Raw genomic sequence first — 27,997 nt, 5'->3', positions numbered from 1 at the left:
GGGTAACTTGTCTGAACAGGTATGCTCTACCTGTGTCGTTGGTGGTCACGTCAATGGGACAGTTCTCCCACGGCAGAGGATACTGGAAGGAGTTGCCCATGTAGAAAAGGCTCCATGCAATAATCACGTTGTAGTACAGACCCACATAAAAACAAACCTGAGGAGAAAAGTTCAAAGTGGGCGCAATTTTTTTTTTTTATACTGTCCAAACAGACTCGTGTAGACTTTATATATTTATATTTGTACACAGTCAAATGGTAAACACTGACGATCGAGTAGTTTAGGTGTACAAAAGGGACAAATTAGGCGTAGTGGAAAATAAACATACGAGCAGAGATTCGTGTTCACGCTCAGAATCAGTGGGAGAAAGTGTTACACAACACCTCTCGTGTTACAGCCCCTCAGCGTCCTCCAAGTTTTAAACACAGACGGCCTACGAGAAAGCATATATGGCCTTGCGTGGAGGCTTTTGGGGGAAAAAGGCAGGAGATAAGACAAAGCGCTCAATCTCTTCAAACCCAAACATACTTTCGAGACTCAATCCACAACACCTCGAAATTCTCACCAAGCAGCTAGAGTAGCCGATGCCGGACAGTTTTGGGGAAATGTGCTTCCACACGCCGATGCTCCCCTGCCGAATGCTCTGGCCGGCTGCCAACTCCATGAAGAAGAGGGGAACGCCAACCACCGCCAGAAGGAAAACATACAACAGCATGAAGGCCCCTGCAAGGAAGGAAAAGAAAATATATGCGGATTACTTTTAGGGCTACTACAGTATATCTGTCATCAAATACGGACGATTGGCAAAGGTGGGAAAACCGTTTTAACCCAAGAAAAACAAACAGCAGATTAAATGCAAACTGTATCAAGTAATATTATTGTACTATTGTATTATTGGAACACCCTATCCATACTTTGGTAGTCAGGGATCAAAATTCAGGCGAGGAAAATATTATTCAACGGGGATGGGGGTGGAGGGTGTGCCGAATTCTATTTGGCGACCGGGGAGGAAGGCAAGGGGGTGCACGCGGCGGCCGGCGACATGCGGCAATTAATAGTTATCGACAGGGGACGGGGCGAGGGCGTGTGGGGGGGATCACGAGGCCAAAAATGGAACGGCCGTTAGTGAAAATTAAATTCACAACGGTCAGTCCACCCCTGTTGGTAGTCATTACCGAGGTTTCAATAAAGCATGTATACTTATGTACAGAATTAATGAATATGTAAAATGGTCATTTTATACATTTGGATCAATCACAGTAAGACTTTTGTAAGATTTCCTTTTGAAAATCAATTAATTGCACCGATGTGAGCACTTGAATTATTGCCAGCCGTTAGCATTCAAAAGCTAAAACTGCTTGTTATTATACCATGTTTTTCAAACTTTTAATGCCAACATAACCTTATCCAGTTTCATGATTTAAATATTTTCTCAAGATACTAATACAATTGTTCAACTTTTTTTATTTTTTATTTTTTTTCCATTTGATATATTTTCTGTTAATGCCACAGTTGAGTTACTCCTGTTGTTGCAATACACCAGAGGGATCTGTGAGCTAAAGTACCCGGATGAGTCAGCCATTTTTCATTCACACATAGCAGAAGGCAAAATAAATGAAGTTCTTTCTGAGATACATATAAATGTGGGAACGTGTCGCATTGTCTTCACCATTAGTTACGATTCAGCATAATGGGGTTAATAGGCAGTTATGATCGTTCATGCACTCGTATCGGTCAGTTTGGTAGGCAACATATGCAAAGTGTATTTCAGTGAGCCGCCACAATTTGCTCGCTCAATAATAGCTTTACTTTGAATAGCTAAAATTTGAAATAATCTATGTCTATTTCATATAAAAACAAAGCAGCATTAGAAACAATTGCTAAATGAGACTTTTTTTTTTGTACATTTCTATATCATTACTGATAAATTTATAGGAAAATGCCCCATATTCTTATAAACAAGTCCTCACACCTTTTAGTTGATATGATTATTCAGTATTATGTGGCGACCTACAGTTAAAAAACAACAACTAAACAATCATGTTAGTAATCCCAAGCTAAAATGCTAATCTTCTGATGGATAATCACCTCCTCCATTTTGGTGGCAAAGGTATGGGAACCTCCACACGTTCCCCAAGCCGACACTGAAGCCCACTTGGGCCAGCACATACTGGATCTTGGAATCCCAGGCTGGCCGGTTTCCATCGTTGGTTTCGTTGGCGTGGGAACCGAGGGCGATCTGAGACGGAGACCGACTCTCAGTCAACCATGCGCCGTCCTCGTCGCCATTCAGCGAAGGTTTCTCTGTCTTGGAATAAACAACAGCAATTAAATACACATCAAATGATAAACTGGTTATGATCATTCACCAATTCACTCGGCACATCCGTTTTAATTAGTTTGAATGTTTTGAAAGTTGGTAGGTTGCTAAAATCACATTTTTATACTGTCTCTCGATACCCCATCGGAGGTTTCACCTACTGCGGAAGTACTTAGAACATATACCTGCGATAAATGGTGGTTTACTCTAACAGCATAACAAGTTGAAGTGTATTTGTTTAACAGTCTGGCAGCTGTTTTCCACATTTAAGGGGAAGGGGATAGAGCAGACGGCTTGTTTGGTTATCACAGCATCACGTGTGTGGTGCTCTCGCCTCCCACCTATCACCTGCCATGTGAAGAAAAAAAAAAACACATGAAGACGTGTGCTGCAACTCAAGCCACACTCCATTTAGTACACAAACAAGCACTGGGGGAAGGTTGGTCGATGGGGTGGGAGGGGGGGGGGGCAACCGGGAGTCCGGTTGGAAACCCATCTCAAATATCTGCTCCGCAGCAGATCGAGAACATGTGGGATGTTATTTGACTGGAATACGGGAAGAGGAAGTGTGACTATGCCATCCAAAATAAATAAACACCACATTATTTGAGCAGGTAGTGACTGACAGAAGCTGTTGCCTCACATGACATGCCGAGTGACATGACCTGGCCGCTTACATTGAGCACATTTGGCTAGAAAGAGTTATTGAAATGCGTATTCATTCAAACATAGATTATGGTAGGTACAGGCTATTTGGGGAATGACACACATGTGCAGAGTAGTCAGCTCTTAAAATGGATGGTGGGTGGGGGAATGTAGGATTACATTGGTTGAGGCTGTGGGTGGTGCTGAGGTGTGAATGGCGGGCACGTGGTTAAGAAATAGACACTTTATTTCACCAACCTTTAAACTTTTAGACATTATGACATTTTGCTTTTCCCGTGGCAATCTTTAGGTGGGTTTCCATCCACCTATTTTTATTCGAATTTTCAAGAATTGTGAAAAATAAACTTAATGGAAACTCCAGAAATTCGGGGGTGAAAAGGCCCAAAATTCGAAAAAAATAAATACATAATAATATTACGCGGGGGTGGGGGGTGGGTGTGAAGCGTATCGAAAAAAGGAAAATGCGCATTTTGGCGATGGAAATAGGTTTTGCGAATAAGCGACTACGAAACCGGATATATGGCGGATGATCAAGTAAGATATGTTTGGGGAGACGAAGAAACACGATTCTTTTTATAATTAATTAAAGACAAAAACATGAATGCAATTTTAGATGGCTTTATTAACATCGGCTCTCAATGTAACGGCACACTTCACTTACATGCGGGAGGGTAGCCAACAAGAAAAACTACTTCCGTTCAGTCCTTCAAAACTAACATTCCCACCTGGAACTTCCCATTGTCCCAAAGTTCCGTCACTAAAACGTCATCTCGCGGCGCATATTCGCAAAAGAAGAGCGGATGGAAATGGGCATGTCCGTTTTGCGCATTTTCACAAAATTCGCATACAAAATTCTAAACATTTGGATGGAAACCTGACTATTGTTAAAATAAATGGTCAAAACAATACAAAGTGAAAATAAAAATATGAAAATAACTATATAATAATGCAAATACTACTACTACTACTAATAATAATAAATCATGAAAAAATGTCAAAATGATATAAAGGTGCTTTGCAGAGACACGTGGGCAACGCTACCACGCGTCATTTATAACTATTCGGACTGTTCAGCGAGTCCTTGCAGCTGGGAGTGAAAACATTGTCACCATATTTTGTCACACCTATGTGTGCTTTTATTTACTCGTGTTAATGCTTCGAATGTCAAGGGCACCAATGGACAAAAGGGAGGGCAAATGTGTTATGTCACGATGTCCTGCTCTAACTATAAACATTGTTGCAGCCAGGGGCGTTTTTAGGATCTGAAGTTTAGGGGTGCTGAGCTCCGGGGGCAAGGCAAGATTAATTTCACTATTTTGTGCATTTTAATGCAATTTCATTAACACATGTATGAAACAGAAGCACAACACTTTTTTGGGGAAAGTCTATCACTAAACCATCTAATGTGATAACGATTAGTTAAATGTTGAGTCACAGCAAAAGAGGAATGAAATGGATTTATAAATTGCAGCACAGACAGAATAGGTCATTTTGCGCCATTGTGGGATGGAACAAAGCTGACTGCCAGCGAATCGAAGCAGCTCCCCTCATTCTCTTTAAAATCCGGGCGATTGAGGGGCACTCAGTGCTTGGCACTGAGAAAGCAGAAATTAACTTATTGGGTTCCGAGAGATGAGACTGGCGCACACAAAGTGCGTTCATACAGGTAAACCGTGAGATCTCCCATTGCCGATGACGTAGTCAGCTGACCCTGTGACATGGGCAATTGGAGACCGCCATCTACCAAAGAAACAAACACGCTAAGGGCTTGTAAGGATTTGGACAACTGTCAATATTTGAAAGATACTTTTTTTAAGCATTTTAACAAGATCACAATTCCACTTGATTGTACTATAAGTGAACAAGGTTATGAGTGGAGCATGTCCAAGATCATTACTTTATGTGATTTAAGTGACATTTACACATTGAATAACTGGTTACTTTATTTAGATAGAAGAGAGTGGCAAAATATTAGCACCTTATTAACACCACTTAATATAATGCAGTGCAGTTTGACACCACTGCAGTGGAAAAAAATAAAATAAACAAAATTAAATTGCCTTGCCCTGATTAGTTGAACACAAAGATGTTCTTTTGTGTGAATGGCAACAGGTGGATGCACAGGTAAGTTGTACCTTCTAGTCTATGAGCATTTAAATCTTCTGCTTGTTTCTTTATATCACAGATGAACAAGATACTGTACATTATTTGTCATAAATTAACGACAATGTTTAGACGATGATCTGATCCCCAACAGCACAGTAGAGAACTGCTGGCATTATCACCGAGATTTAAAGCAAGGATTGGGTTGTCAGTTTGTTGTTTAATAAAATTCAGTCATATATATATATATTTTTAGATTAACTCATTTCCATTTTAAATGAATCATTACAACTTGAGTACTTTTTTCTTTGCCCATATATATTTAAGTGCAGTGTTGTTCAATCTGTGCGTAATGTTACGTCGGCTTACGATAATAATAATAATAATAATAATTTAAAAAACAACTCTCTGCCTAATTTTTGATAAAGCACTATATGTTCCTACATAAGTCATTATGATGGCTCATAGAGAGCTAAGTTGCCTATTGCTTGAGATGGTACTTAGTATCAAAAGTTTGAGAACTGATCTCGACGGCGCACGTATCCGAACTATTGAACAGGAGCAGAAGAGCATACACGCTCGATTCCCACAAATTGGACGGATAGCAAAGCATTTTTGGTCGGTGGGTCAAGCAAGTTTAAAATCTGTGCAAGAGACAACAGCAAAGATACGTTTTGAAGAGTGTATGAGAGAAATTTAATTACCATGATTGGCAGCTCCTTCCAACGCCGCTGCTCTCAAGTTCCAAACGATCCTGGTCTTGCTGACTTAAAAAAAAATATATATATATATTTTTTTAACTTTCCTCTTCAATACTTCTCCTCCTCAAAAAGTGTGATTCTCTACGAAAGGATGCTTAAAATAACTTTTTTTTCTTTCTTTCCTTTAACTTGAGAAGTTGAGATGTGTGTTTAGAGCCTGAGAAGCACCACGCGGTCACTCACGCGTTTGGAGCAACCCAAATATAAGACCAAGTGAGAGGTTACTTTTATTACAGCCAATGGGCAGGCTGGAGGGGCGGGGCTGGACTACACTAAAATACACGCAGCTTCATTGTTGTGCAAGTGTACGGTGGCAAAATAAATACGCTGTACTTATATGAGAGAACACTCGCGTTAAAAAAAAAAAAAAAGAGAGAAAGAAAGAAAGAAAGTAGAAGTTAGAACATTTAACTATTTAAAAGTAGGTAAAAAAAAGTGTTGTTTTTTTAATTGTCCACGTCCGCCTTGATAATATGCACAATAAAATAAAAAAAACACCACAGAAAATAGTTTTGATTGCTTGTACTTTGAAGAAAAAGCTAGAAATCAGGCTTCTTCAAAACATACATCCACTGCTTTGATACTGTTGTGAACTGACCAAATAAATAAATAAATACTGAATCAACTAATAACAGTAAAAACAAAATACACATAGGGCCACTGTTGGAGAATATCTTGCTTCTCTGAATAGGTTTGTTATGATTGCATTATAGTTTGTGTTTTGTAAAACCCTTTGTGAGATCTATAGCCATTTAAAAGCGCTATATAGGCCACAGTAAATAAAGTTGACTTGTACTGTTAAGTGTTCAAGCTTTTTAAGTATAAAAAGTAGAGTACAGGTATTTGTTTTAAATATAGGAAGTAAAATTAAAAAGTCGCCAGGAAAATAAATACCCAAGTTAAGTACAGTACATAACAGATACCTGAAAATTTTGATGAAAATTCAGGGAACAGAGTTGCCAGACTAAAAAAAGAATCAACAGCAGAGGGCGCTGTGTCACAATACAGTACAGCAAGTCTTAAATCGACCACTTGTCTGCCTTTTTTTTGCTTTTTTTTTTGTAGTAGCTATTTCATTCCAAAAAAACCTATTAGTAATTAGTAGATTTGGTTTAATTGAGAAAGTAACTTAAAATAATCAAGCATTTCCTAACATCAAATCTGCCACTTTATAAAGTGTCAAATTTGCCACTTTATATAGTGGTAGATTTGCGAGGAAAAAACTCAGAAACTTACAAGAAATACACGTAGCGCAGCTATAGTCTAATCATGTGAGGATTCGTCGGGGGTTGAGTCGTTTGGCCTTGCGTAGATACTCCAAGTTTCGGTTATCGGTCCAAATCACGAAGGGTTGTTCTGCCCCCTCGAGCCAATGTCTCCACTCCTCGAGTGCTACTTTTACCGCCAGGAGTTCACGGTCGCCGACGCAGTAGTTGCGCTTGGCCTTGGAGAGCCGCCTGGACAGAAATGCGCAGGGATGTACCTTGCCATCCTCCTGGCAGCGTTGGGATAGGACGGCCCCAATTCCAACGTTGGAGGCATCCACCTCCACCACAAACTGCCGCTTGGGGTCCGGAACCTTGAGTATCGGGGCCTCAGTGAACCGTTGCTTGAGAGCATTGAAAAGGGTATTAGTCTCAGAGGTCCAGCAAAATCGGAGAGGTCAAGGCATGCAATGGGGCAGCGATGGAGCTGAAGTTCCGGATAAAGCGACGGTAAAAATTGGCAAAACCCAGGAAGCGCTGGACTTTCTTTCGTGATTCTGGCGTGAGCCAATCCCTTACCGCGCTGATCTTTCCAGACTCCATCTCAACCCTTCCTGGTGATACTACGAAACCCAAGAAGGAGATAGTGTTTACGTGGAAGAGACTCTTCTCGGCCTTCACATACAGCTTGTGGTCTAGTAACCGTTGAAGGACTTGGGTCACGTGCTGCCGGTGGGTCGCCAGGTCTGGGGAGTATATCAAAATGTCATCCAGGTATACATACACAAATTAATCAATGAAATCCTTTAGTACGTCTTTTATCATGGCCTGGAAAACTGCGGGAGTGTTGGTGAGCCCAAAAGGTATGACTAGATACTCGTAGTGGCCCCGGGGAGTGTTGAACCCGGTTTTCCACTCGTCTCCCTCTTTAATCCGGACGAAATGGTAGGCATTCCGGAGGTCCAGCTTTGCGAAGACTTTGGCTTGTTGCAGTTGGTCGAATACGGATGACATCAGGGGCAGGGGGTCGTGATAGCATTCAGTGGGCTGTAGTCGACGCATGGTCGTAGGGAGCCGTCCTTCTTGCCTACAAAGAAGAATCCAGTCCCCGCTGGAGACGAGGACGGCCGTTTGAGTCCGGTTTTCAAGGATGCCTCAATGTAGTCGTTCAGGCCCGAGACTGAGTACAATCTACCCTTGGGAATGGTAGACCCCGGGATCAGGTCGATGGAGCAGTCATAGAGTCGATGTGGAGGAAGAGCCAAAGCCTTGGTTTTGATGAAGACGTTACGAAGGTGATGATAGCAGGAGGGGACTGTGTTCAGGTCCGGATCCTCTTCAGCTGTGGTGGAAGCGAGAGACACATGGTTCACTGCAGCCGAGGAGCACGTGCCGCCGGCTGGTTCAGTCCATGATACATGCAGTCCTCTCCCCAAGTCCTGATGTGCCCAGAGCGCCAGTCTATGTGTGGGTTGTGTAAACACAACCAAGGATGTCCTAGAACCAGGGTGTGAGACGGGGATCGAAAAACATGGAATCGAAGGAATTTTGTGTGTTGTCCTATGTGCACTTCGAGAGGCTCTGTGATATGGGAAATGTCAAATAATACCCTGCCTATGAGTGCCCTGGCTTGGATTGGCGTGTTCAGCGGCTCAGTTGCAGCTTGTAACTGTTTCACCAGTCCCCAGTCCATGAGATTTTCGTCGGCCCCTGAGTCGATGAGGGCTGGCAGGTCTGTGGTGACGGCATGGTGAGTGATCGTGACAGACGTGAGTTTTTGATCTTTGGCTTGTTCGGGGAAACCTGCACCTCACCAGCAGATGACCGGATTCACCGCAGTAATAGCACGGGCCTTCCCGGCGGCGGTGTTGTCGTTCCTCCGGTGTCAGTTGGGCTCGGCCTAGTTGCATGGGTTCGTCGTCGCTTCCTCGGATGGCATAGTCGCTGACAGACTCCCTGCCTTGCCAAAGATTGCTCAGCTCTTGAGCCTTCTCTCGATCTGTATTGACGGGATCAAAGACCTGGCGAAGGGCTGTGCGAAAGTTGGAGGCGGTCTGGCAGGTCAGAGAGTTCCTTGCCCATTCCGTGGTGGCCCATGCCCTAGCTGGTCCGGTCAGATGAGAAACCATGAAGGCCACGCGGGAACGTTCTGTGGGGAAGACCTGTGGGGAATGTTCAAAGTGGATGTCGCAGTCGGTCAAGAAGGCCTGACATTGTCCAGGCTCTCCGGAGTAGCGTTCCGGGAAAGCCAGCCTCAAGCCCAGTCCGGCAAGCGAAGAAGAGCAGAGGGTCCAGCCGGAAGTTCCGGTTGTGCGGCGGGTACAGTGGAGCCACGCAGATGACTCACCAGTTCTTGTACTTGTCCAGAAATCTCGCCCATTTGGGTGGTCATGACGTGCTGGAACTCCTACTGACGTGACAGGCGCGCCCGTGGTTTCCAGCGTCCCTGCTGGGTCCATTCTGGCTGAAGTGTGCTGACACAACGAGCAAGGGAGGACCCAGGCACAGGGAGTAGGTTGGCCTCAATGGCAGCAGTTCATTTACAAAACTAAAAAAAAGACAACTAAAGGGACTCTACTCAGGAGGGAAAAAGGCACAAAAATAATGCACAGGGGCAGGGGCAGGGGCAGGGGCAGGGGCAGGGGCAGGGGCAGGGGCAGGGGCAGGTGCAGTGGCTTTTCCATGCACGGCGTGTGACACTTCAGCACTGGGAGGTGGCTGATGCCGTCTATTTATTAGGTGGGTAATTGGAGACAGGTGGAAGAAATCAAGAACTGGAACTGAGCATGGCAGGAGGAAGGGCAAGTGACCTGGAGGCCCGCTTACTGCGGCGTGACAGTCACTGGCCAGTGGCCGTACACAACGGTTCAAAGAGCGAATGCTTAACATGATATGGTTAATCTATGCTAAAGCAATTACTACCTCCTTATTTGGAAATCTGACCGAAAGTACGAGTAGTACGCTACGTGTATTTCTCGTTAAAAAAAATAAAAAATTCTCGCAAATTTGCAAGAAAAAAACTTGTAAATGTGCGAGTTTATAAAGTGGCAAATTTGCAAGTTTTTTTTCTCTGAATATTGCCCCCGCCTTCTAAAAAAAATTATATATTTACACGTAGCCCTAATACGCCGTCGTACTATACGTGAATCGATAGTGCTCAAATGTTTTTCTTATTTCCCATCACAAATTAAGTTACTCATAGCTAGCAACTATTTAAATAGCATTCATAAATAGTTATATACATTAGTTGTTGTTGTTTTTTACAGAAGTTATTACAGACTAGTGAACATGTCATTAAATTAGCAATTTTTCATGCATGCTTGCAATATCCTTACGCCACAGAAATCAACTAACACACGTGTACCACTTTAAATATCTGAGTCACCAGTTTGGATGCTTGTCATGTTTACAAGTGGCGACATCACAATGCTCACCTTCAGGCTGTCGTGTCCTATTTTTATGTCTCGCGTGTGCACGGGCCGACTGCAATGCAAGGAATGCTGATTTTCAATGAACTATTGAGTGACACCAGTGACATATGCCAAAGGCAACTACTTGTAAAATGTTACATTGTTATTCTGAGCGGCATTAATAATCGGCAATAATGTCTAAAACAGTTGTCAATGTATATGAATCAGTACATTTGTATAACAGTGAGAGCTCATCAGCGACGCTACGGGGTAAAGGATCCATTCTCACTTAATTGGTCTGAAGATTATTATTCATCAATGTCAGTAACATCGGCTGATATTAAAATTATAGTAGTAGATAGTAGTATTAAGTGATGACTTATTTTAATGTCAGGCTAAAAATAAAAGGCAGTTCAGAGTAAAGCAGACCACATTTCAAGTAGGCGAATGTGGGACAACGTTTGAGGATTTTTGAAATATTTCGTAATTACCATTTGAATAATTGCATTGTGCAGGTATGCCAGAATTTTGCCCATCCCTTCGTAGGTGGTCATCGGGCAGTGAGGCGGGAGGGAGCAAGAGCGAAAGCGGCATAGATTAAAGTCAGACTGGTTTTTCTCGTTTATGCATTTCTGGAGTAGGTGGGACGTGCTCGTGTAATCAGCTCGGCTCAGTGAGGGCAACTACGATTGTCTTCTCAGGCTGGGACTGAAACGGCACACACCACAACAAAAGGTACAGTAATGCATCAATAATACATGCGCTAATTCTTTGTAAATATTTAGTGTGTGCGTGGGTGGGTGTGTCCAAATGTGATGAGTGAGGTTGGCTCAAATATTGGACCTTCCTCTCATGTTACACTGATTTCTTTGTAGAGGAAACTTTCTAGAGAGTCATCCACATACCATGCAGCCTGTGTCGGTGGTTTTTCCTGTAGAGCGTCTAGAAAGCATGCTCATTACATTCTCAGCATTCTTCCAGGTTGCCTCCACAGCCTAATAATGTAATAATATCACATGCTGTGATTTGGTGGGTGCAGGGTTTTAATTGCATCTGCCAGTGTTGAAAAATAACTTGTACTTGAGTAGATTTACTTAAGTGTTCATTTTTCCGGTGGCATAATTCTTTCTAAATGGAGAGTCTGCACATTTTTTTTTTTAAATCACTTTTTGACATAACGGTTTAATGTAGTGGTGCATGATGAATATGATGTGTGGAAAAAATAATCTGGCCCCATCTAAACTAATAATAATAATAATAATAAACAGCCCCGATAAAAAACAACCAATCAGGAACAAAAGGTGTAACGTACGAGACTTCACTCATTTGATAACAATTTTCAAACTCTCCCTTTATGGAGTACTTTTGCCACCCGTGTGATCATTTTTACATTACATTTAGGTGTCATATTCCTAATTTGACTGAACAGATGTGGGCACAACCTCCTCCGGTGATCCCTCGAAGGTCTACAGGTTTTCCTGTCATGCGCGTCCCGAGAGAGCAGAATGATACCAACATCGAGTCAAACTCTCAACTGAATAAAGAGAGAGAAGTGGTAAGTGCTTCATTTCGTCACTCACTGATATCATCTCGTGTTTCTTTATCATAAGGTTGTGCATCAACTTGTTGAGCAGAGGGAAAAAAAATATTTTTATTCTATTTAGAAAAAATTAATCTCATGTCAATGAAGGTGTGACTGGGGAGTTACTCCAATCCTCTCCTTACATTAAGCTTTCAATTGCTATTAAATATAAATTGCTAAGAACATATGCACGTTGTGTATTTCATTAGCATCGTGTCACTGTCATCGCCAGCCAATCGCAAGGCACATATAGAAAAACAATGATTCATACCATCATTCAGAAGGGCAATTTGGTGTGCAAATAACCTTACACGCATGTTGTCATACCATTTGAATCTGAAGTAAATGTATATTGACATTATAGAACCGATTTCCTGTCACATGATGCATTTAATGAGCGGGAAATTTTCTTCACAATATTGTTCTATGTGGCCCCTTCTGGTTAATTTTTCATTTGTGGAATATGAATTAAGCAGCAAAATCTTGTTATCTTTCACAGAAGGCGGCCATTTTGCCAGGTATCAACCGTCATAACTCACCTGTTTTAGGGGTTTGGTCATGTGACGCAATCTGAGCCTTTAGGCACTGTGACGTCATTTTTACTCGACAGCAAGCTGCAAAATGGCCGTATTATTTAATCGCAATAATATTAATCAGAATGTGTTTAGTTTCAATGTTTAGATAGTAGTAGTGGCTCGTGCTTAAGGTCATGATTCTGTTCACTTTGGATACAGTAAGGGAACAAAATGTAAAATTGCTTACTGCATGTTTTGTGTTAACAGGAACATATTTCATGAAATTTGAAATGGAAACATCTGAAATCTTTTTTTTAAAGGTCAATGTTACAATAGTTTATCTGCAAGTTTGGCACGTTTTCTATAGCTACTGAAGTTTGTAAACCAGTATCAGCACCTAAAGCTCAAAAAGTAATTACATTTGCTGTTCTTGGGTAAAACCGGGATAAATGTTGCAGCATGGTTCTCATGATATCGCACAATAAAATAACCTGCAGAGTAAAACAGAAAATGAGCTGATCTGACTGTGACTCCGCACTGTCTGTCGAACCCTCCCCAGGAGATTCTGAACCACTGTTTTGATGACATCGAACGGTTCATGGTGCGTTTGCAGCAGGCGGCCGAGGCCCAGAGCATTCTCAGTCAGAGGAACAAAAGAAGCAGGAAGAGCAAGAAGCAAAGCCAAGAGGGTCGGTAGTGAGCACACGTTGACCTGCTGCTGAATGACCTCTGAACATTTGACTTTTAAATGTGTTCACAAAGTTGAGTTGTGTTTTACGGAAAAGGATTAGGGCCAGTGAAAAGAGAAAAAAAGGATTCTGACTTTATTCTGAGATTAAAGTCAGTATTCTCACTTTAAAATCAGAATTCTAAGATTAAAGAGATAATTCTGAGAATAAAGTCAGAATTCTGACTTTATTAGTGGTACTATTTTGATTAGATTCTTCCTAAAAATTGTGTCCCGGGGAAGGTTTTTATTTTCCCAGGACAGCTGGTAAAAAAAAGAGAACAATTCTGGGGGGAAACGGATGAGAAGTCCGTCCACTAGAGGGTGGTCGTGCAGGTCCTGCACCAGAAGGAACCCAGGGTTGGGTTTTGGGTAGTGGTTTGGCACATACTGACTTTAAAATCTGAATTCTGATTTTATTCTCAGAATTCTCAATTTAAAGTGAGAATTAAAGTGAGAGTTCTGAGAATAAAGTGAGAATTCTCACTTTAAACTCAGAATTCTGATTTTAATCTCAGAATTTTCAATTTTCAATTCAATTAAAGTGAGAATTCTCAATTTAAAGTGAGAATTGTGACAATTCTCACTTGCTGTCTATTTACAACTTTTATTTTTTAATACGTTCGAAATGCTTTTCGCAATGACTACAACATTGAGTATTAAATTGGTGTTAAATAGTGAATCTGACCGATGTAAAAATGCTTTAAAATATGAACGTAAGTGTTACCATGCGACAATCGCCGAGTATGTTCATGGCGGCGCGGAGCCACTGCCCGGTGCGTGCTGGTTGTGTTTCTCCGGGAAGCGAAGCCCTTCAGCGGCCGAATGCTCGCTTCGCATCGGGGGCGGAGCGCCACTTTTACGCTAAATCATTGAACCACAAAGCTGTCGATTTATTTAGATACAATCGCGATTAAATGATCTACTTTGAGTTAAACCCGTATAATAGTGATATCAAACCAACAGTCGGATTTAAGTCTTTTTTCCCTGAACTGCGTCATAGGACATATGCGCCGCTTGCATGATCGCCGAAACGATGAAAAAATGCACAAATTGAATGTATCTCTTGAAAAAAAAATCCGGTAATGTAAATCAAGTGATTGTTTTGTTTTGTTTCACAGGTCGGCAGAATGGCTGGAAATGAGTCCGAATCTCCCGGACCACTGAAAACATTATTTTTGTTTGTTTTTGGGCGAGAATTCTGAGATTAAAGTGAGAATTCGCACTTTTAAATCAGAATTTTGAGAATAAAGTCATAATTCTGAGATTAAAGTCATAATTCTGAGTTTAAATTCAGAATTCTGACTTTAAAGTGATAGTTCTGAGAATAAAGTGAGAATTGTGACAATTCTCACTTTTAAGCGAGAAATCTGAGATTAAAGTCAGCATTTTCACTTTAAAATCAGAATTCTGAGAATAAAGTGAGAATCCTGCCCCCAAAAAAGTTTCTCTCTTCACTAGCCCTAATCCTCTTCCGTAGTGTTTAGAAATGATCAACGTTTTGTGAGATATGATTTGATTTGGGGCTCATTATGTTTATATTAAGCATGTTTCCACATTTTTTATGAAGTAGTTCCTACTTGTGATTGTGCAGACGACTTGTTGACCATGAAAGCGGTTCCTCCGTCAGAGGAAGAATTTGTGGACCTCTTTCAGAAATTCAAGTATTCCTTCAGCCTGCTGGTGAGATGAGCCAACTCACATGACTCCGTTTTTGCTTCCTGTTGAAATGTCCCTCCTGTGACTATTTCCTGGTTCTTTCAGGATCGCGTCAAGTCAGCCATTACAGAAGCAAGCGCACCTGAGTTGCTGCATCACATCTTTTTTCCGCTCGGACTGGTGAATCAACTTCACATTTTGGATGATGGGCACTCACTTGCTGACTGACGCTTCGTCTGTCTGTCGCAGATGGTGAAAACCACATGCGGTCCACAATTGGGTGGCTCGGTGGTCAGTCCTGCAATGACGACTGGTGCTGTTTCGCTGCTTCAGGAGCATCTGACTGCGGACGAAAAAGAGCTCTGGACTGAATTAGGCCCCAACTGGACGACACCCTGGTATGTGTGTGTCTTTTTTTTCCTGTTTGAAAATGTGTTACATCACCCAAAGATATCGTAATTGCCACTCCAGTTCCCAGCTCGGTGTTTCTGCTCCTCCTTACTCGCCCGTCTTCCTGGACGGATGGCAGCCGCAGGCGTTCGACTCCTCCGGTTCGCCTTTGGAAGATCCTGTTGAGTCGCAGCACAAACGAGACGCCAACGCGGAGGGTGACGACGCAGAGGGAGGCACCAGTGACGAGACGGACAAAGTGTGAGTGTAGATCAGGGCCCCGCTCCTTTCTTTAAAATGATCAAGTCCTGTAATAATTCCCAGCCAAAACAGACTGTTGATTTCATTCCAAATCAATCCAGGTTATGACTAGCTTTGGGCTCAATTCTATAATAATCATACACAGTTGTTGACAAAATACGATCAGATGAAAGAACTTGCATATTGACCTGATGTCACTGCAAATCGAATTCCAGAGAGGGAAATGGACTTCCACCACCAGGGGAGAGACTTTATTGCTGCACGTACGACTTTGTCGCAAGAAACAGCAGCGAGCTCTCAGTGCTGCAAGGAGAAACACTGGAGGTATACAATATCTGTACCGGTCAAATATGAGGATTCTTGAAATATGATCTATAGAATTGACCCGCATCAGATCATCGAGTCATCAAAGAGATGGTGGAAGTGTCGCAATCGCTTTGACCAGATCGGATTTGTTCCAAATAATATCTTGGAACCGCTGTCAGCTGTAAACAACAACAGTGGAGAAAAAGCAGTGGTATGTTAGCATCAGTTTGTTTCAATTCTGCCAAAGTGCCTTGAAACTTGCCTCATTGCTTCTGTGATGTTTTCTAGATGTCACCCATTCCGCTCACTCCGTTGAGCCCGGTTGGTAATCCTCTGACTGCAACGAGTCCAACAGTAAGACCTCAGAGCATGGTGTTACCATCCACTACAATACATGGAGACAACGGAGATCGAGGTAGCACCTTCAGGAAAACAAATATCTTTGGTCTTATATAAGCCTATAAGCAACTAATATTTGAACAATTATGGTTGAGCAACCACATACAGACGGACAGATAATATGGCAATACTCACAGGCATATCTTCTTTATCTTCTGTGAAGAATGACTAACGTTACTGCAGCTTCCTGATAGGTGACTGTGCCATGTCTGTATTATGCTGCTCCCTGGTGGTCATTGTGTGCACACCAGAAGGAGCAAGGCAGTATCCACTCAAGTGTTAAAATAAATTAAAAAAATTGTGGCAACACTGCCTTTACTCTTAACTTATTTCATTTTGTTGTTGTTTTTGCGCTAATGCAATTTTTTTCTTGTTTAACTCATTCACTGCCATTGACGGTTATAGACGTCAAAAATTATTTTGAACTATTTCTATTAGTTAAATTTTTTTTCCACTTTTGTTAACAAGAGTATGAAAACCTAGATTTTTTTATTGTACATTTAGAACAGATATAACATTTGTGATTCATCGTGAGTTAACTCGTAAAGGTCATGCAATTAATTACGATTCTAATTGCCCGACGCTCCTAATTTTTAATTGTAATTAATCGCATGACTTAAATAGTTAACTCACAATTAATCCTAAATTTGATATCTGTTCTAAATGTACAATAAAAAAAATACTATGTTTTCATACTCTTTTTAACAAAATGTTAAACTAATAGAAATTGTTCAAAAATGAATTTTTGTCATCAATAGCCGTCAATGGCAGTGAATGAGTTAAAAAAAAACATTACTTCATTTGGGCTTTGGAACTGGACAAAAAGTACAAATGGAAACTTGCTGGTGACATGCTAGTCTGCTTCCTGTTGAGGTGTCCTTGAGCAAAGCACCAACCATAGCTCAAATGGGCAGCACTGTTTGTACGGCCCTATCACTCGAGTATCTCACTTTGCATACCTGCATGTGTATGATGTGCAACAAAATAGACAGAAGATATAGACAGTGTAGTGCAATTTGAAACTTCCCCTTGAGGAATGAATCAGTATTTGACTGCAAGTTGAAATCTGACCGTAAAGTGAAGCCTCTTTCTTGGAAATGTTGGCCGTTTGCAAATGATTTTGCAAATGGCTCCCTGTGTTTGTGCAGTACTGATAATGAACGACGAGCTTCTCCAACGAATGGCGCAGAAACGAGTCTCCGACAGTCGTCCTCCTCTCATGACGTCTCGCTCCGTGGAAACGTCTCTTCCCTTGAATTATCACTCTTCAGCGTCCGAGGTGGAAGCCTGGCTGGAAGCAAAACGCTTCAGTCAGCAGTAAGCGACTACTCATTGTAGAGAGCACTACATCGCCCTCTAGTGTCAGACTAGTCTCAGCCAACACTGAGGCTGAGCTCAGTTGGACGGTAGGAAAGTGAACGCTCAACGAAAACTAGATTTAAGTTGGCTTCTCTTTCCTTCTCTGTTAGGACGGTTCAAAGTCTTGGCGTTTTGACCGGAGCGCAGCTCTTCTCCCTGAACAAGAGGGAACTCTGTGAAGTGTCTCAGGATGAAGGGGGCAGAGTTTACAGTCATATTATGATGCAGAAGGTCATTCTCGAGGTTGGTGACTTTGTTATTATGGACAATTCCCTGAGTGTGCGTGTGTTTGTCTGTATGAATTTGTATTATGGCTTATGCATACATTTGGTTAACTATAGTACTGGCGGTACTCTGGAAAACGATTAAAAAAAACAACCTCATAGCTGCTGCAGGCCATAACTCACTCACCACGTGGTCACACACCGACAAATTGACTCCAGCATCCAAATTCACTATCCTAAAGGCACAGATCTAAAACTCAAATGGGCTTACTACAGTATGTACAGTTGGCATGGGCCGATATTAGATTCTAGCAGAATGATAACCATAAGCAAAAATATTGCAGTACCACGGTATTAAACTGTAAAGGAAAAAAAATTATTCCATTGAACACTATTTTAATGTTAAACAAAATATAGAATTATTTTTCTGTTTTAATACTTCTTAGTAAATCACAGAGTCCCATTACTGGTGAGCTTCTTGTGGGCTATAGTCATGTAGTCATTGGGGCTAACTAGTACCCACAGGCACCATGTTTTTTTTTCTTAAGGCAATGCACATGAACTCATTCACTGCCATTGACGGCTTTAGACGTCAAAATTTCATTTGAACTATTTCTATTAGTTTAACATTTTTTCCACTTTTGTTAACAAGAGAATAAAAACCTAGAATTTTTTTTATTGTACATTTAGAACAGATATAAAATTTGTGATTAATTATGAGTTAACTATTGAAGTCATGCGATTAATTACAATTAAAACTTTTGATCGCCTGATGACCTAATTTTTAATAATCTTTTCTTTTTTTTTAAAAAAAAAAGATTATTTAAAAAAATACAAGATTATTAAAAAATTAGGGCGTCAGGCGATTACATTTTTTTTATTGTAATTAATCGCATGACTTCAATAGTTAACTCACGATTAATCACAAATTTTATATCTGGTCTAAATGTACAATATTTTTTTCCTAGGTTTTCATACTCTTGTTAACAAAAGTGGGGAAAATAAATGTTAAACTAATAGAAATAGTTTTTAAAAAATGTTTACGTCGATAGCCGTCAATGGCAGTGAATGAGTTAATCAACAAAGCAAAAAAACATCTATGTATTTGGTTGTTTAGATAGTGTCTCTTTTTTTCACACTCCCTTCTCCTCCTCCTGCGTAACTGCTCCCCCCTCCCCCCTATGCTCACCAAAAAAGAGTGGAAAGAAAAAAAGTGACTGGCCTCTCATTAACTCCAAAGTGGTGGCTCATTTTACTCAACTGCAAGCAGCCAATCATATTATGCTCGGTTTAGAAGTCCTCTAAAAAAAGAAAAGAAAAGAAAGCTTATTATCAATGAGACTTTATTAGCAATTATTGAAACATTGACTTTTTAAAACCATGTTGTCTTTTGTTATGTTTAATAATGTTTTTATTATACAATACAATACTATTTAATTTTTGTTATTTAAAAAAAAATGAAAATGTTTTGTTTTGGGAAGCTGGAAGAGATTGACATTTGATGTCATTTTATGCAAATGTCCCCATTAGCTAATAAATGTAAGGTTAGCCAAGTGGCGGGGTTAAGGTCTTATCAGTATCCTCTCGGGGACTGCGTGTGCCAATGTGTATATTTTGTGTGTGCGTGTGTAGTGCTCTGTATGTTTACAAAGTCACTTTGTTTGCCCAACCTTGACTCATGTATTTTGGCCCAATTGTTACTGACCTACTTACAGTGACATGCATTTCAATTTGAAATTCTTAACAAATACGAGGATCTGTAACCATTCCCTGCCTTCGATGCCTCTCCCTCCCTCAGGATGTGCGGAAGGTCTCCGAATTGGAGAAGGCGATGGAGAGGCAAAAGCTGAAGATTGGCATGATGGAATGAGACGACGTACAGTCTATCAAGTGAACTCTGTGCTCGGGCAGCACCAAAATGTGAATCATTTATTGATCTGTCAAGTGGCGCCACTGCAGATTGACAACATAGTAGGCTGGTTTTGATGTTTTTAGTATTTCTGGTTGTCCAATGTGCAAGCAAAAGCAACAAGAAAAAGAAAAGTGTTATAATAATTGACTGAGATCATTTTCAGAGGTAGAAACACATAAAATGTCAACAATTATTTTAAGGCACAATGTTGATCAAAATGTGCAAAACTTCATACAATAAACATTTTTTAATCAAAAGCACCAGATTTTTTTTCACGTTTTAGCAATTTTTTGAATTTCATTTTATTGATTTTATTGTACCTTTTTTTTTTTCTTCAAGTTTTAGTCATTTTAATTGTCTGCCCTCTAATTGTATGCTGATCTCCCAAATCTCAAATAGATTTCAGGTAGGCAGATCTGTCTATATTAAAAAAGGACAAATAACTTCATTAATTTCTTTGCAGTGGTTTGGTATGGAAGAATGTGTAGTAAACGTTTTTGACGTTGGAATGTATTTGCCAGTCAAAAATGTTTACTCAAATTAAATTGAAGGATTGAATTCCTTCCCTTATTACACCCTGAACTTTTTATTACTAATGAATTATGGTGGAAATACCTAATACATTGGTAGTAGAATGATTTTGATGTCACCTGATTGACAACAACACAAAATCTAAACACACTTGAGCTCGTGTAAAATGATAAAATCTCTTTTTTGTTTTGTTTGAACAAACAAATGACCTGAGGTGAATTTATTATGTAAATACTGTACGTACATCCTTTTCGAAGGACCTTTAAAGCAGCGGCACCAACATCGAGAGAAGAGGTAGCATGAATTTTCTGCATCTTTACTCCTCACAGGTTAACGTCTGGTCCCAGCAGTCCCACTTGACAAGCTCCGTCCCCTGGAACCAGAGCTGAATCTCTCTTTGCGCTCCCTCCAGGGAATCACTGGCATGGACCACGTTCCTTCACATCATAACAGATGATGATGATGATGATGAGTCCTTCACAGATGAGATTCGGATTCCGACATTTTATTACCTGCTGACGTGAAGGCTGAAATCTCCTCTGACGGTGCCTGCTGGGGCCGCAGCAGGGTTGGTGGGTCCCACCATCACACGTGATGACTGGACCACATTGTGTCCTTCCCATACCTATCGTTTAGCACAACGTATTTCAGGAACGTTCACACTTTGAGTTATGATTCATTATTTGTTAATTATCTTTTCATTTGAAATGATGTGAAAAAGTCATTGAGAGGCTGATCCGTGAATCTTTGTGTGATAGAAGTACCAATAGTGGTATGCAAGCTCCCTCTAGTGGTATGTGAAAGTATCGCTGAATTTAATTTGAAGGTCACACAATACAGTTTAGATCTCCACCGAGGCCGAACGATCCTCATTTGGATTAGTGCCAAATTGTATGATAGGAAAAACACATTCATCATTTCAAAATGAATGTCGCTGGACTCTCACCATGACAACCACAGGCCCAGAGGTCATGTAGTCCGCCAGACTGGAATAGAAGGGCTTCTGCGTCAGTTGACAGTAGTGTTGCGACAGGAGCTCCTCGGACACCTTCTCAACACATTGGAAACACATACTGGAAACCCTGCACACGATTCAACATATGTGCAGTGGAATACGAACCCGCAGCATTTTCAGGCCCACCAGCTTGAAGCCCCTCTGCTCAAAGCGCCGGATGATCTGGCCCACAAGACGACGCTGAACGCCGTCTGGTTTCACAGCAATGAGAGTCCGCTCCTTCACATCTGCCAGGCCTGCTAGCATATGGGTAAACATATGATTGTGTTTTAAAATGTTTTAAAATCTTTGTAATGGTGGGAATCTTATGATTATGACAATGGTATCAGTGTTCAACTGGAAGCTCAAAACGGTGCGGAGAACTGTTTGGGGCGCCACCACACTTACATAGAGAGGTTCCTGTAGAAATATGCACCTGTTAGTCTGTGAGGGATCATATAGAGGGAATCTCGAAACAGTAAGAGTCCAAGTCATGTGTATTTTAATGGGCCAATGGGGGCGAGCCGTCGGTGCCTCTCTCCCTCCCCCCCCCCCCCTCCCCCTCCCTGCACACACCAAGTTTTCATGGAAAATTAACAGTATTAAGGATTAAAATAAACTTTCAGTGTTTGGTTGTAGAGTAGATGATCGAGAAAACGTTGGCTTGACGTTCGATGTTTGATATTCACCCCTACCGTCTAACTTAGAGACTGTCTACAAATTACATTCTCCAGGGTGATGTATCATCAAATCACCATAAATGTTATATATTTTTTTTATTCTGACTGCTGTAGTAACTGGCAATGATAAGCAACTACCTACTACAGTTCCAATATTTATCACATTTCTCATTTTGAACACATTTAAGGGACAAAAATGACCAATGTTTCAAAATATTCACCAAAAATCCACAAAAACACATTTTCTCATTCTGATTGCTGTAGTAGCTTGCCATGGCAAGTAACAAACTACTACAGGGTCAATATTTATCATATCTCTCATTATGGACAAGTTGGGGACATTCAAGGAACAAAAATGTTCCAAAATATTCATCAAAAATAAACAAAAACATTTGTTTTCATTCTGATTGTTGTAGTAGATAGCAATGTTAATTCTATCATATCTTTCAGTATGGACAAGTTAGGGACATTTAAGAGACTAAAAGGCCCATAAATCATCAAAAATATTCATTAAAAAAAATCAACAAAAACACATTTTGTCGTTCTGATTGCTGTAGTAGACAGCAATGGTATGCAACTAACTACTACAGTGCCAATATTTATCATATATTTCATTATGGACAATTTGAGGACATTTAGGGAAAATCCCCCCCATTATTCACCCAAAATCAACAAAAACACGTTTTGTCATTCTGATTGATGTAGTAGATGGCATTGGCAAGCAACTAACTGCTACAGATCCAAAATTTATCATATGTGTTTTTGTTGATTGTTGGTGAATATTTTGGAACATTGGTCATTTTTGTCCCTTAAATGTCCCCAAATTGTCAAACATTTGAGATATGATAAATATATTGGAGCTGTAGTAGGTGCTTAACTACAGCAGTCAGAATAAAAAATAAAATAAAAAACCTTTATGGTGATTTGATGATCAAACATCGAACGTCAAGCCAACTTTTTCTCGCTGAGTAGAAGAACTGTGCACGCTAAAGGACGGCTTCATGCTGCCAATTATACATGTGACCCGCGACAAGAACACCGCACACCAATGGAACTTAGTTTGGAGTGTCCTACATAACACTACTCGACAGCACGTTTGCAGTCTGAATGGCGTTAAAGCGCGTAGTTTAGATTACGCACAAGGCGCGCAAAGGTTTGGCACGATTGCGCGTTAAAGATGCGCCTTTGCCCCGCGCTTATCATTCTCATCCGACATTCAATGCACGAGCTTGACAAAAGGACGTGATCTAGCAAGCGTCCAACACGAACACAGCTTCTAAGATACTACTTTTATAGTTCACCGTTTTATGTATTATAAAGTTAAAATTGTATGAATTCAAAAGTGCAACTATATACTTACTCGAGTTGCTCCTGAAGCCGATGAGTCGCTCAGCATGGAAGCGAGGAATCAGATTTTTGGCGGTTTGCCTGCCCCAAGGAGACAAGAGTGGGAGGAACATAACGCGCTGCAACAACATGGTCGTGCGTTCGAGTCTGCCGCCACCGACAGACTCTTGAGAGTTTAAAATCACGAGCCCCTCACACCCACCCCGCCTGACCCCTCGGACTGTTGACTGTCTATAAACATGTTTAACTCCGCTCGTGGCAGAAGTGCGTTTGCTGTTTGGCAATTTGCGTGTTTCATTTATTTGTTGTGGGCTAAAGTTCTTCCAGCAAGGTGGTCATGGACTGCCAGTGCAGGGAGTATTAAGGGCGCTAGCATAACACAAATGACGTGACAATGTCACGTGAGCCATTCCAAACATGAACTATCTAGGCACCAACACAAGACTATAAACGAACAAAACTTGTCTTTCTGATAATGGGATCATGGGAGAATCCGTGTTTAATTAGTTTGAGTGGCAGCATAGATCAAAACATGAAAATAGATGGCTAAGAGTGTTTTCGTAACAGGGGTTGCGTGAATGTTTTAAGATCTTTAAAATCATAAATACCATCTAAAAACCCATTTTATCTGTTATATAGAAAAATGTCAAATTGGGGGTGCTCAAGAACTATTTGATATTTGAAGTGGTTAAGATTTTACTAACGCAAAAAAAATCATTTTGTCTCAAGACAACTATAATTTACACAAGGGCATGTATTTTTATATTTGTTCGGGAGCTGCGGGTGCAAGAAAATGTTTTCCTATTTTGGCAAGAGCCACATACTTCAAAGTGTTTAACAATCACACATTCAGTATTTACAAAAAAAAATGAATGCACTTTATTAAATCAAGCAAATTTTCTCTTTCAGAATGGAATGATGTGAAAGATTTTAAGTTGAGTCCATCTCCTTTGGAGAAGAAAAACCTGAAGGCAAAAATGAACAGAAGCAGACATTTCAAAAACTCAAAATGAGTTCAAAGTGCTCAGTCCCAGCTCAACCTTGTGGTTGAGGCGAGGGAAAGAAGGCCTGGCTCAGACTGGTCCGGGTCTGGGGCAAAAAAAAAAGAAAAAAGGAGGGGGCGGGGGGCAACAAATGGTGGGCGCTGCTTTGAACAACAACAATACGCCAAATGTCTACAGTAGAAACCAAAGAAACAGCAGCATCCTCAACCTTCCTCCAACTTTGAACACGTGAGCCAAAGCGTTTGGAGTGTTGGGCAAAGTGGTCAGCACAGGCAGTCCTCGAACATCCTGGATGCATCCTCAAGTGGTTCAGTCGCGCTATAGCTTGATGGTGCCGGTGGGCAAGCTGCTGTTGCACAGTCTGTAGTAGCGAAGGTCGTTCACTAGCCGCTGCACGCTTTGGATGAACGACGGCAGGTCCTTTGGAAAGAAAGCAGACAAGAGTGGCGTTCGTTTGGAAATTGGGATACAAAAGACAGTCGAAACTCGGTTCATGAACGGCACTTTTCTTGAAAAGACTGCTTTACAAACAATCACTGCTTCTTTGGTTCACCAACTATGCTTTACTTTATGAACATGATGGCATGCACGTGCAACACTCAGTGGCCGTGGATCTCACATTTCAAATCTTATTTTTTTGCTGTGTAGCCTTAGTTTGTGCTGAATTATTTTGTTATTAGGGCTGTCGCGACATGCAATAAATCAATTAACTGCACGATAATAAAAAATGATCTCGATATGTTTGCCGAACGCGATGTTCGTGCGTGTTTGTTTACATAAGTCATCAACATTCGCGCTGCTCCGTTGCTTCACTCTGTCAGTCACTGGGTAAAGCGGCTTTTTTCTTTCTTTCTATTTACTCACTCACTCACACACACACACACACACACAAACATGGTCTCCTGGGCGAGTAAGCGAACCCACGCCGCCTGCACCGATGGCACCACTCTGCCCGTAAAGCGGCTTTCAAAGCCAGTTTAAACATTTTGGTTCGCAGGTGTCCCATCGGTTCTTCATAAGGACACGCAATTCTCTTTCTCATTTGCGCTGCTAATAGCCATGTAGCATTATTGCTAGCAGCGCACCACAGCTATCTGATGTTTTTATTCATTGCTTGTGCTTCGAAGCCTGTTGAAAAAGCAACCCTCGCTACGTGCACACACCCTCGCAATCCTGTGCGGCTCAGTGAGATGCGGGCTTTACCAAACACACTGGGTGGGTAATAAGTTCACTTTCCTGTCACGACTGATTCCTCAACCGTGCTTAGCGTATTGAGGAGTGAATCATCTTGACACGCACTCTGGAAGGCAGTGCTGTGCCAAAGTAGTGACCCCCGGAAAAAAATCGGTATCACTGCCGCGGGTACGCATGTTTTTCAATAAACGCATGAAGAAGACACATGTTTTTGAGTTTTAGAAACAAGGTTTTGGAACAAGAAAAATAATATTTATCGCAGATAAACAAAAGAAGAACAAGAACACGCTCGCATTCTGCAATGGACTCTAGGTGCGTTCAATGACCATGCACGCGGTAGGAATTCTCAGCAGACATAGAAAAAGCTCAAACGACTGATGAATGTTAATGTTTTTTTCGGTTTTCTTTCACATGTTTGAAGTTTAAGGTTAGGAAATCGCCACTTTTTGTGGTAAAAGTTCTAAGATCCCGCGGCAGGGGATACAAACCTGCTCCGGGGCAACCACCCCGGCACAACAGCGGCGCATCAGATTCTGAATGAGGTCCCCTGGGTAGTTGGGACAGTCATCATTTGGAAATAATGTGGACAAATGGAGCTGGTATCAAAGCCGAATGCAACTGCTCTTGTGTGGGAATTTTATGGATAGTTGAAAAATATGAAAACCACAATATTAGCGTTTTTTTGCAATAATTTCTGGGGCAATTTATCGCAAAGCCAAATATCTTATCGTGACAGGCCTATCTGCTCTACCTCCCAGGACAAAGAAAACATTTGTTTATATTTTGGATTTGTGTGTTTGACTGTTTCCCCATTTAATAAATGACTTAAAGTGCATCTATGATGACTCTTCTCCCTCACCGAGCAATTGTGAATTTGAAACGCTCTCATAAATACAATGTTGGTTCGCACCACTAAGGGAAATAAATAAAAGAAAGACAAAAAAATACTGTTTGCTCGTACCCGTTCTATCTTGAAGTTGCGTGCGAGGACAGCTCGCTGGTTGGTGTCGACACCCTGGCAGCTGTTGAGGAACTCTGGCATGAAGGCTGAGTAGAAGGCATCGAAGTCCACGGAGGCCATGTTGTAAATGGCCAGGGTGATTTCCTCCTGGAGAAGGTCGTGACTTTTGTGAAGAAGGACCTGCAGCAGCACGTTGATGAAGTGGAAGAGCATCGAGGTCCGGAAAAGCTTCTGGAGGCGCACACACACACACACACACACACGCGCGCATGAGCATGGATCAGCTGGATGAAGATGTGCGAGCCCGTTTATGACTGGGATGACTTGTGCTCCTTACTCTGTGATACAACTTGTGCTTGCTGTTGAGGGACTCCAAATAGGAGAGGTTCTGCTTGAAGATGTGGATGTCGGGCTGTAGGAACGACTGGCCAAAAGCCTGATGGAGACCATGAAGGACGAGTTAGAGCACTGTGCCCAACATGGAACCGGAACATAATAACAAAGGCTAAAACAGATTCCTCTCTTCTGGGAAGATGTTTGACAACATTTAGGAGTTTGTCATAATTATTTTACATTCTCAAATATCCACTTTTTGTGTAAAGAAAATCAAAACGCATGATTTCACCGACATATAATATGCATGTATTATGACCACTGATGTGGATGACTTACCTGCATGGCAGCTGTGAACTGGGCCTCGTTCTCCATGGCGTCCTCAGGGGCTCCTCTTTGGACACTTGTCAGAATCGAAGTTTTAAAGAAGTACCTCCAGTTTTGGTGAAGTATTTGGTATAAAAGCTCAAACATCTCTGCTTTGACATCAGGGGAGGACCGCTGTCAAAGAGGCGAGAGTCCATCAGCAAACATTTAATAGACGGACATTTTGCCGTGCTAGAATTACACGAATGCAAATGTGTGCTTAAATATGACTACAGGTTTTTTCAAATGACAAGACATTCATTCGCAGGGATGAAATGGCCAACTGACCTCGGCCACAACCGGGTAGACCTGCTCCATGCAGAGGGAGAGAATGCTAGGTAGAAAGGGTTTGAAAGCCTGACCAGGTTCTTGTACCACCAGCTGCAGGATTTTCAAGAACTTCTGTACCACTCGACAACCTGCGCTGCCCTCCTGCAAAATACTGGCTGCCAGCTGCTCCCTAAAACATACACAGGCAGCATGACATCACCACTCGGAAGTGCTCGTCTCAAATCAGACAAATTCAGCTTCGGATAAGACTCCTAAATGTGGACAGCGCACGAGATGGACTGAAGATGCTAAACCTGGTGAACAAGCTGAGGAATGTGTGGAGGATCTGTCCGGTGAAGGCAACCCCCATCTGGGCTCTCAATGCCTGAAACAGCGTCAAGAAGAAGGCCAGCATCTCATCCGTCACATCTGAAAGACAAAATGGATGATCTTCAGAATTGCAGTAGCGCCATCCTGCATCAGGCAGGTGAGGAAGTGCAATTGTTTTCATTGCACCA

At 41.5% G+C, this 27,997-nt stretch overlaps 4 protein-coding genes across 9 annotated transcripts in view; 1 reads left to right on the top strand and 3 right to left on the bottom strand.

The window, feature by feature from the left end:
* LOC147182462 (sodium-dependent neutral amino acid transporter B(0)AT2-like) overlaps positions 1–16,775 on the bottom strand; it is a 28,345-nt gene extending 11,570 nt beyond the window's left edge. Inside the window, exons 1-9 of one of the 4 annotated variants that reach the window (XM_086090336.1) lie at positions 16,168–16,775; positions 15,788–16,084; positions 11,908–15,646; positions 11,371–11,460; positions 10,957–11,173; positions 5,794–5,856; positions 2,089–2,304; positions 566–723; positions 31–157 (exon numbers count right to left, since the gene is read on the bottom strand). In XM_086090336.1, coding sequence (XP_085946462.1) covers positions 31–157; positions 566–723; positions 2,089–2,304; positions 5,794–5,856; positions 10,957–11,059 — 667 coding nt within the window. In that variant the 5' untranslated portion in view covers positions 11,060–11,173; positions 11,371–11,460; positions 11,908–15,646; positions 15,788–16,084; positions 16,168–16,775. Of the gene's footprint in view, positions 1–30; positions 467–565; positions 724–2,088; positions 2,305–3,647; positions 3,676–5,793; positions 5,857–10,956; positions 11,174–11,370; positions 11,461–11,907; positions 15,647–15,787; positions 16,085–16,167 lie in introns of those variants that run through there. The other 3 variants (XM_086090344.1, XM_086090483.1, XM_086090396.1) reach the window with 3 other exon arrangements.
* Positions 11,106–20,343, top strand: LOC147182461 (epidermal growth factor receptor kinase substrate 8-like protein 1). 2 transcript variants are annotated; one of them, XM_086090738.1, is made up of 13 exons: positions 11,106–11,200; positions 11,895–12,020; positions 13,122–13,251; positions 14,884–14,972; positions 15,054–15,128; positions 15,198–15,346; positions 15,420–15,599; positions 15,815–15,923; positions 15,994–16,116; positions 16,194–16,320; positions 17,453–17,621; positions 17,774–17,906; positions 19,686–20,342. In XM_086090738.1, the coding sequence occupies exons 2-13, from the start codon at positions 11,895–11,897 to the stop codon at positions 19,755–19,757; spliced, it is 1,482 nt and encodes a 493-aa protein (XP_085946864.1). In that variant the 5' UTR covers positions 11,106–11,200; the 3' UTR covers positions 19,758–20,342. The 2 variants fall into 2 exon arrangements, with proteins under 2 accessions (XP_085946864.1, XP_085946952.1); XM_086090826.1 differs by having other exon boundaries at positions 11,157–11,200; positions 11,867–12,020; positions 19,686–20,343.
* nme4 (NME/NM23 nucleoside diphosphate kinase 4) lies at positions 19,779–23,552 on the bottom strand. Of its 2 annotated transcripts, none has more exons than XM_086091033.1 (5): positions 23,365–23,552; positions 21,451–21,581; positions 21,277–21,378; positions 20,843–20,955; positions 19,779–20,767 (listed from the first exon to the last, which is right to left on the bottom strand). In XM_086091033.1, the coding sequence occupies exons 1-5, from the start codon at positions 23,480–23,482 to the stop codon at positions 20,647–20,649; spliced, it is 585 nt and encodes a 194-aa protein (XP_085947159.1). In that variant the 5' UTR covers positions 23,483–23,552; the 3' UTR covers positions 19,779–20,646. The 2 variants fall into 2 exon arrangements, with proteins under 2 accessions (XP_085947159.1, XP_085947073.1); XM_086090947.1 differs by having other exon boundaries at positions 21,451–21,584; positions 23,365–23,550.
* Positions 23,553–24,206: 654 nt separating this feature from the next.
* Positions 24,207–27,997, bottom strand: part of xpo6 (exportin 6) — an 18,504-nt gene continuing 14,713 nt past the window's right edge. Inside the window, exons 19-24 of the mRNA XM_086090310.1 lie at positions 27,794–27,908; positions 27,498–27,669; positions 27,183–27,344; positions 26,848–26,946; positions 26,511–26,741; positions 24,207–24,775 (exon numbers count right to left, since the gene is read on the bottom strand). Of these exons, the coding sequence (XP_085946436.1) occupies positions 24,674–24,775; positions 26,511–26,741; positions 26,848–26,946; positions 27,183–27,344; positions 27,498–27,669; positions 27,794–27,908 (881 nt within the window). The 3' untranslated portion in view covers positions 24,207–24,673. The remainder of the gene's footprint in view (positions 24,776–26,510; positions 26,742–26,847; positions 26,947–27,182; positions 27,345–27,497; positions 27,670–27,793; positions 27,909–27,997) is intronic.

Source organism: Leptonotus elevatus, chromosome 1, assembly GCF_054856555.1.
Source record: "Leptonotus elevatus isolate MCC_2025b chromosome 1, RoL_Lele_1.0, whole genome shotgun sequence".
NCBI classification, from domain to species: Eukaryota; Metazoa; Chordata; class Actinopteri; order Syngnathiformes; family Syngnathidae; genus Leptonotus; species Leptonotus elevatus.
This window is presented reverse-complemented; position numbering and strand designations above follow the sequence as displayed.

Coding starts and splice junctions, on each gene's coding strand:
- LOC147182461 (XM_086090826.1), top strand. CDS start 11,895: ATGTGGGCACAACCTCCTCCGGTGATCCCTCGAAGGTCTACAGGTTTT. Junction 12,021..13,121: donor TGAATAAAGAGAGAGAAGTG/GTAAGTGCTTCA, acceptor AACCCTCCCCAG/GAGATTCTGAACCACTGTTT. Junction 17,622..17,773: donor GCAAAACGCTTCAGTCAGCA/GTAAGCGACTAC, acceptor CTTCTCTGTTAG/GACGGTTCAAAGTCTTGGCG.
- nme4 (XM_086090947.1), bottom strand. CDS start 23,482: ATGTTGTTGCAGCGCGTTATGTTCCTCCCACTCTTGTCTCCTTGGGGC. Junction 21,585..23,364: donor CGGCTTCAGGAGCAACTCGA/GTAAGTATATAG, acceptor CCCATATGCTAG/CAGGCCTGGCAGATGTGAAG. Junction 20,956..21,276: donor CTGGGCCTGTGGTTGTCATG/GTGAGAGTCCAG, acceptor GCTAAACGATAG/GTATGGGAAGGACACAATGT.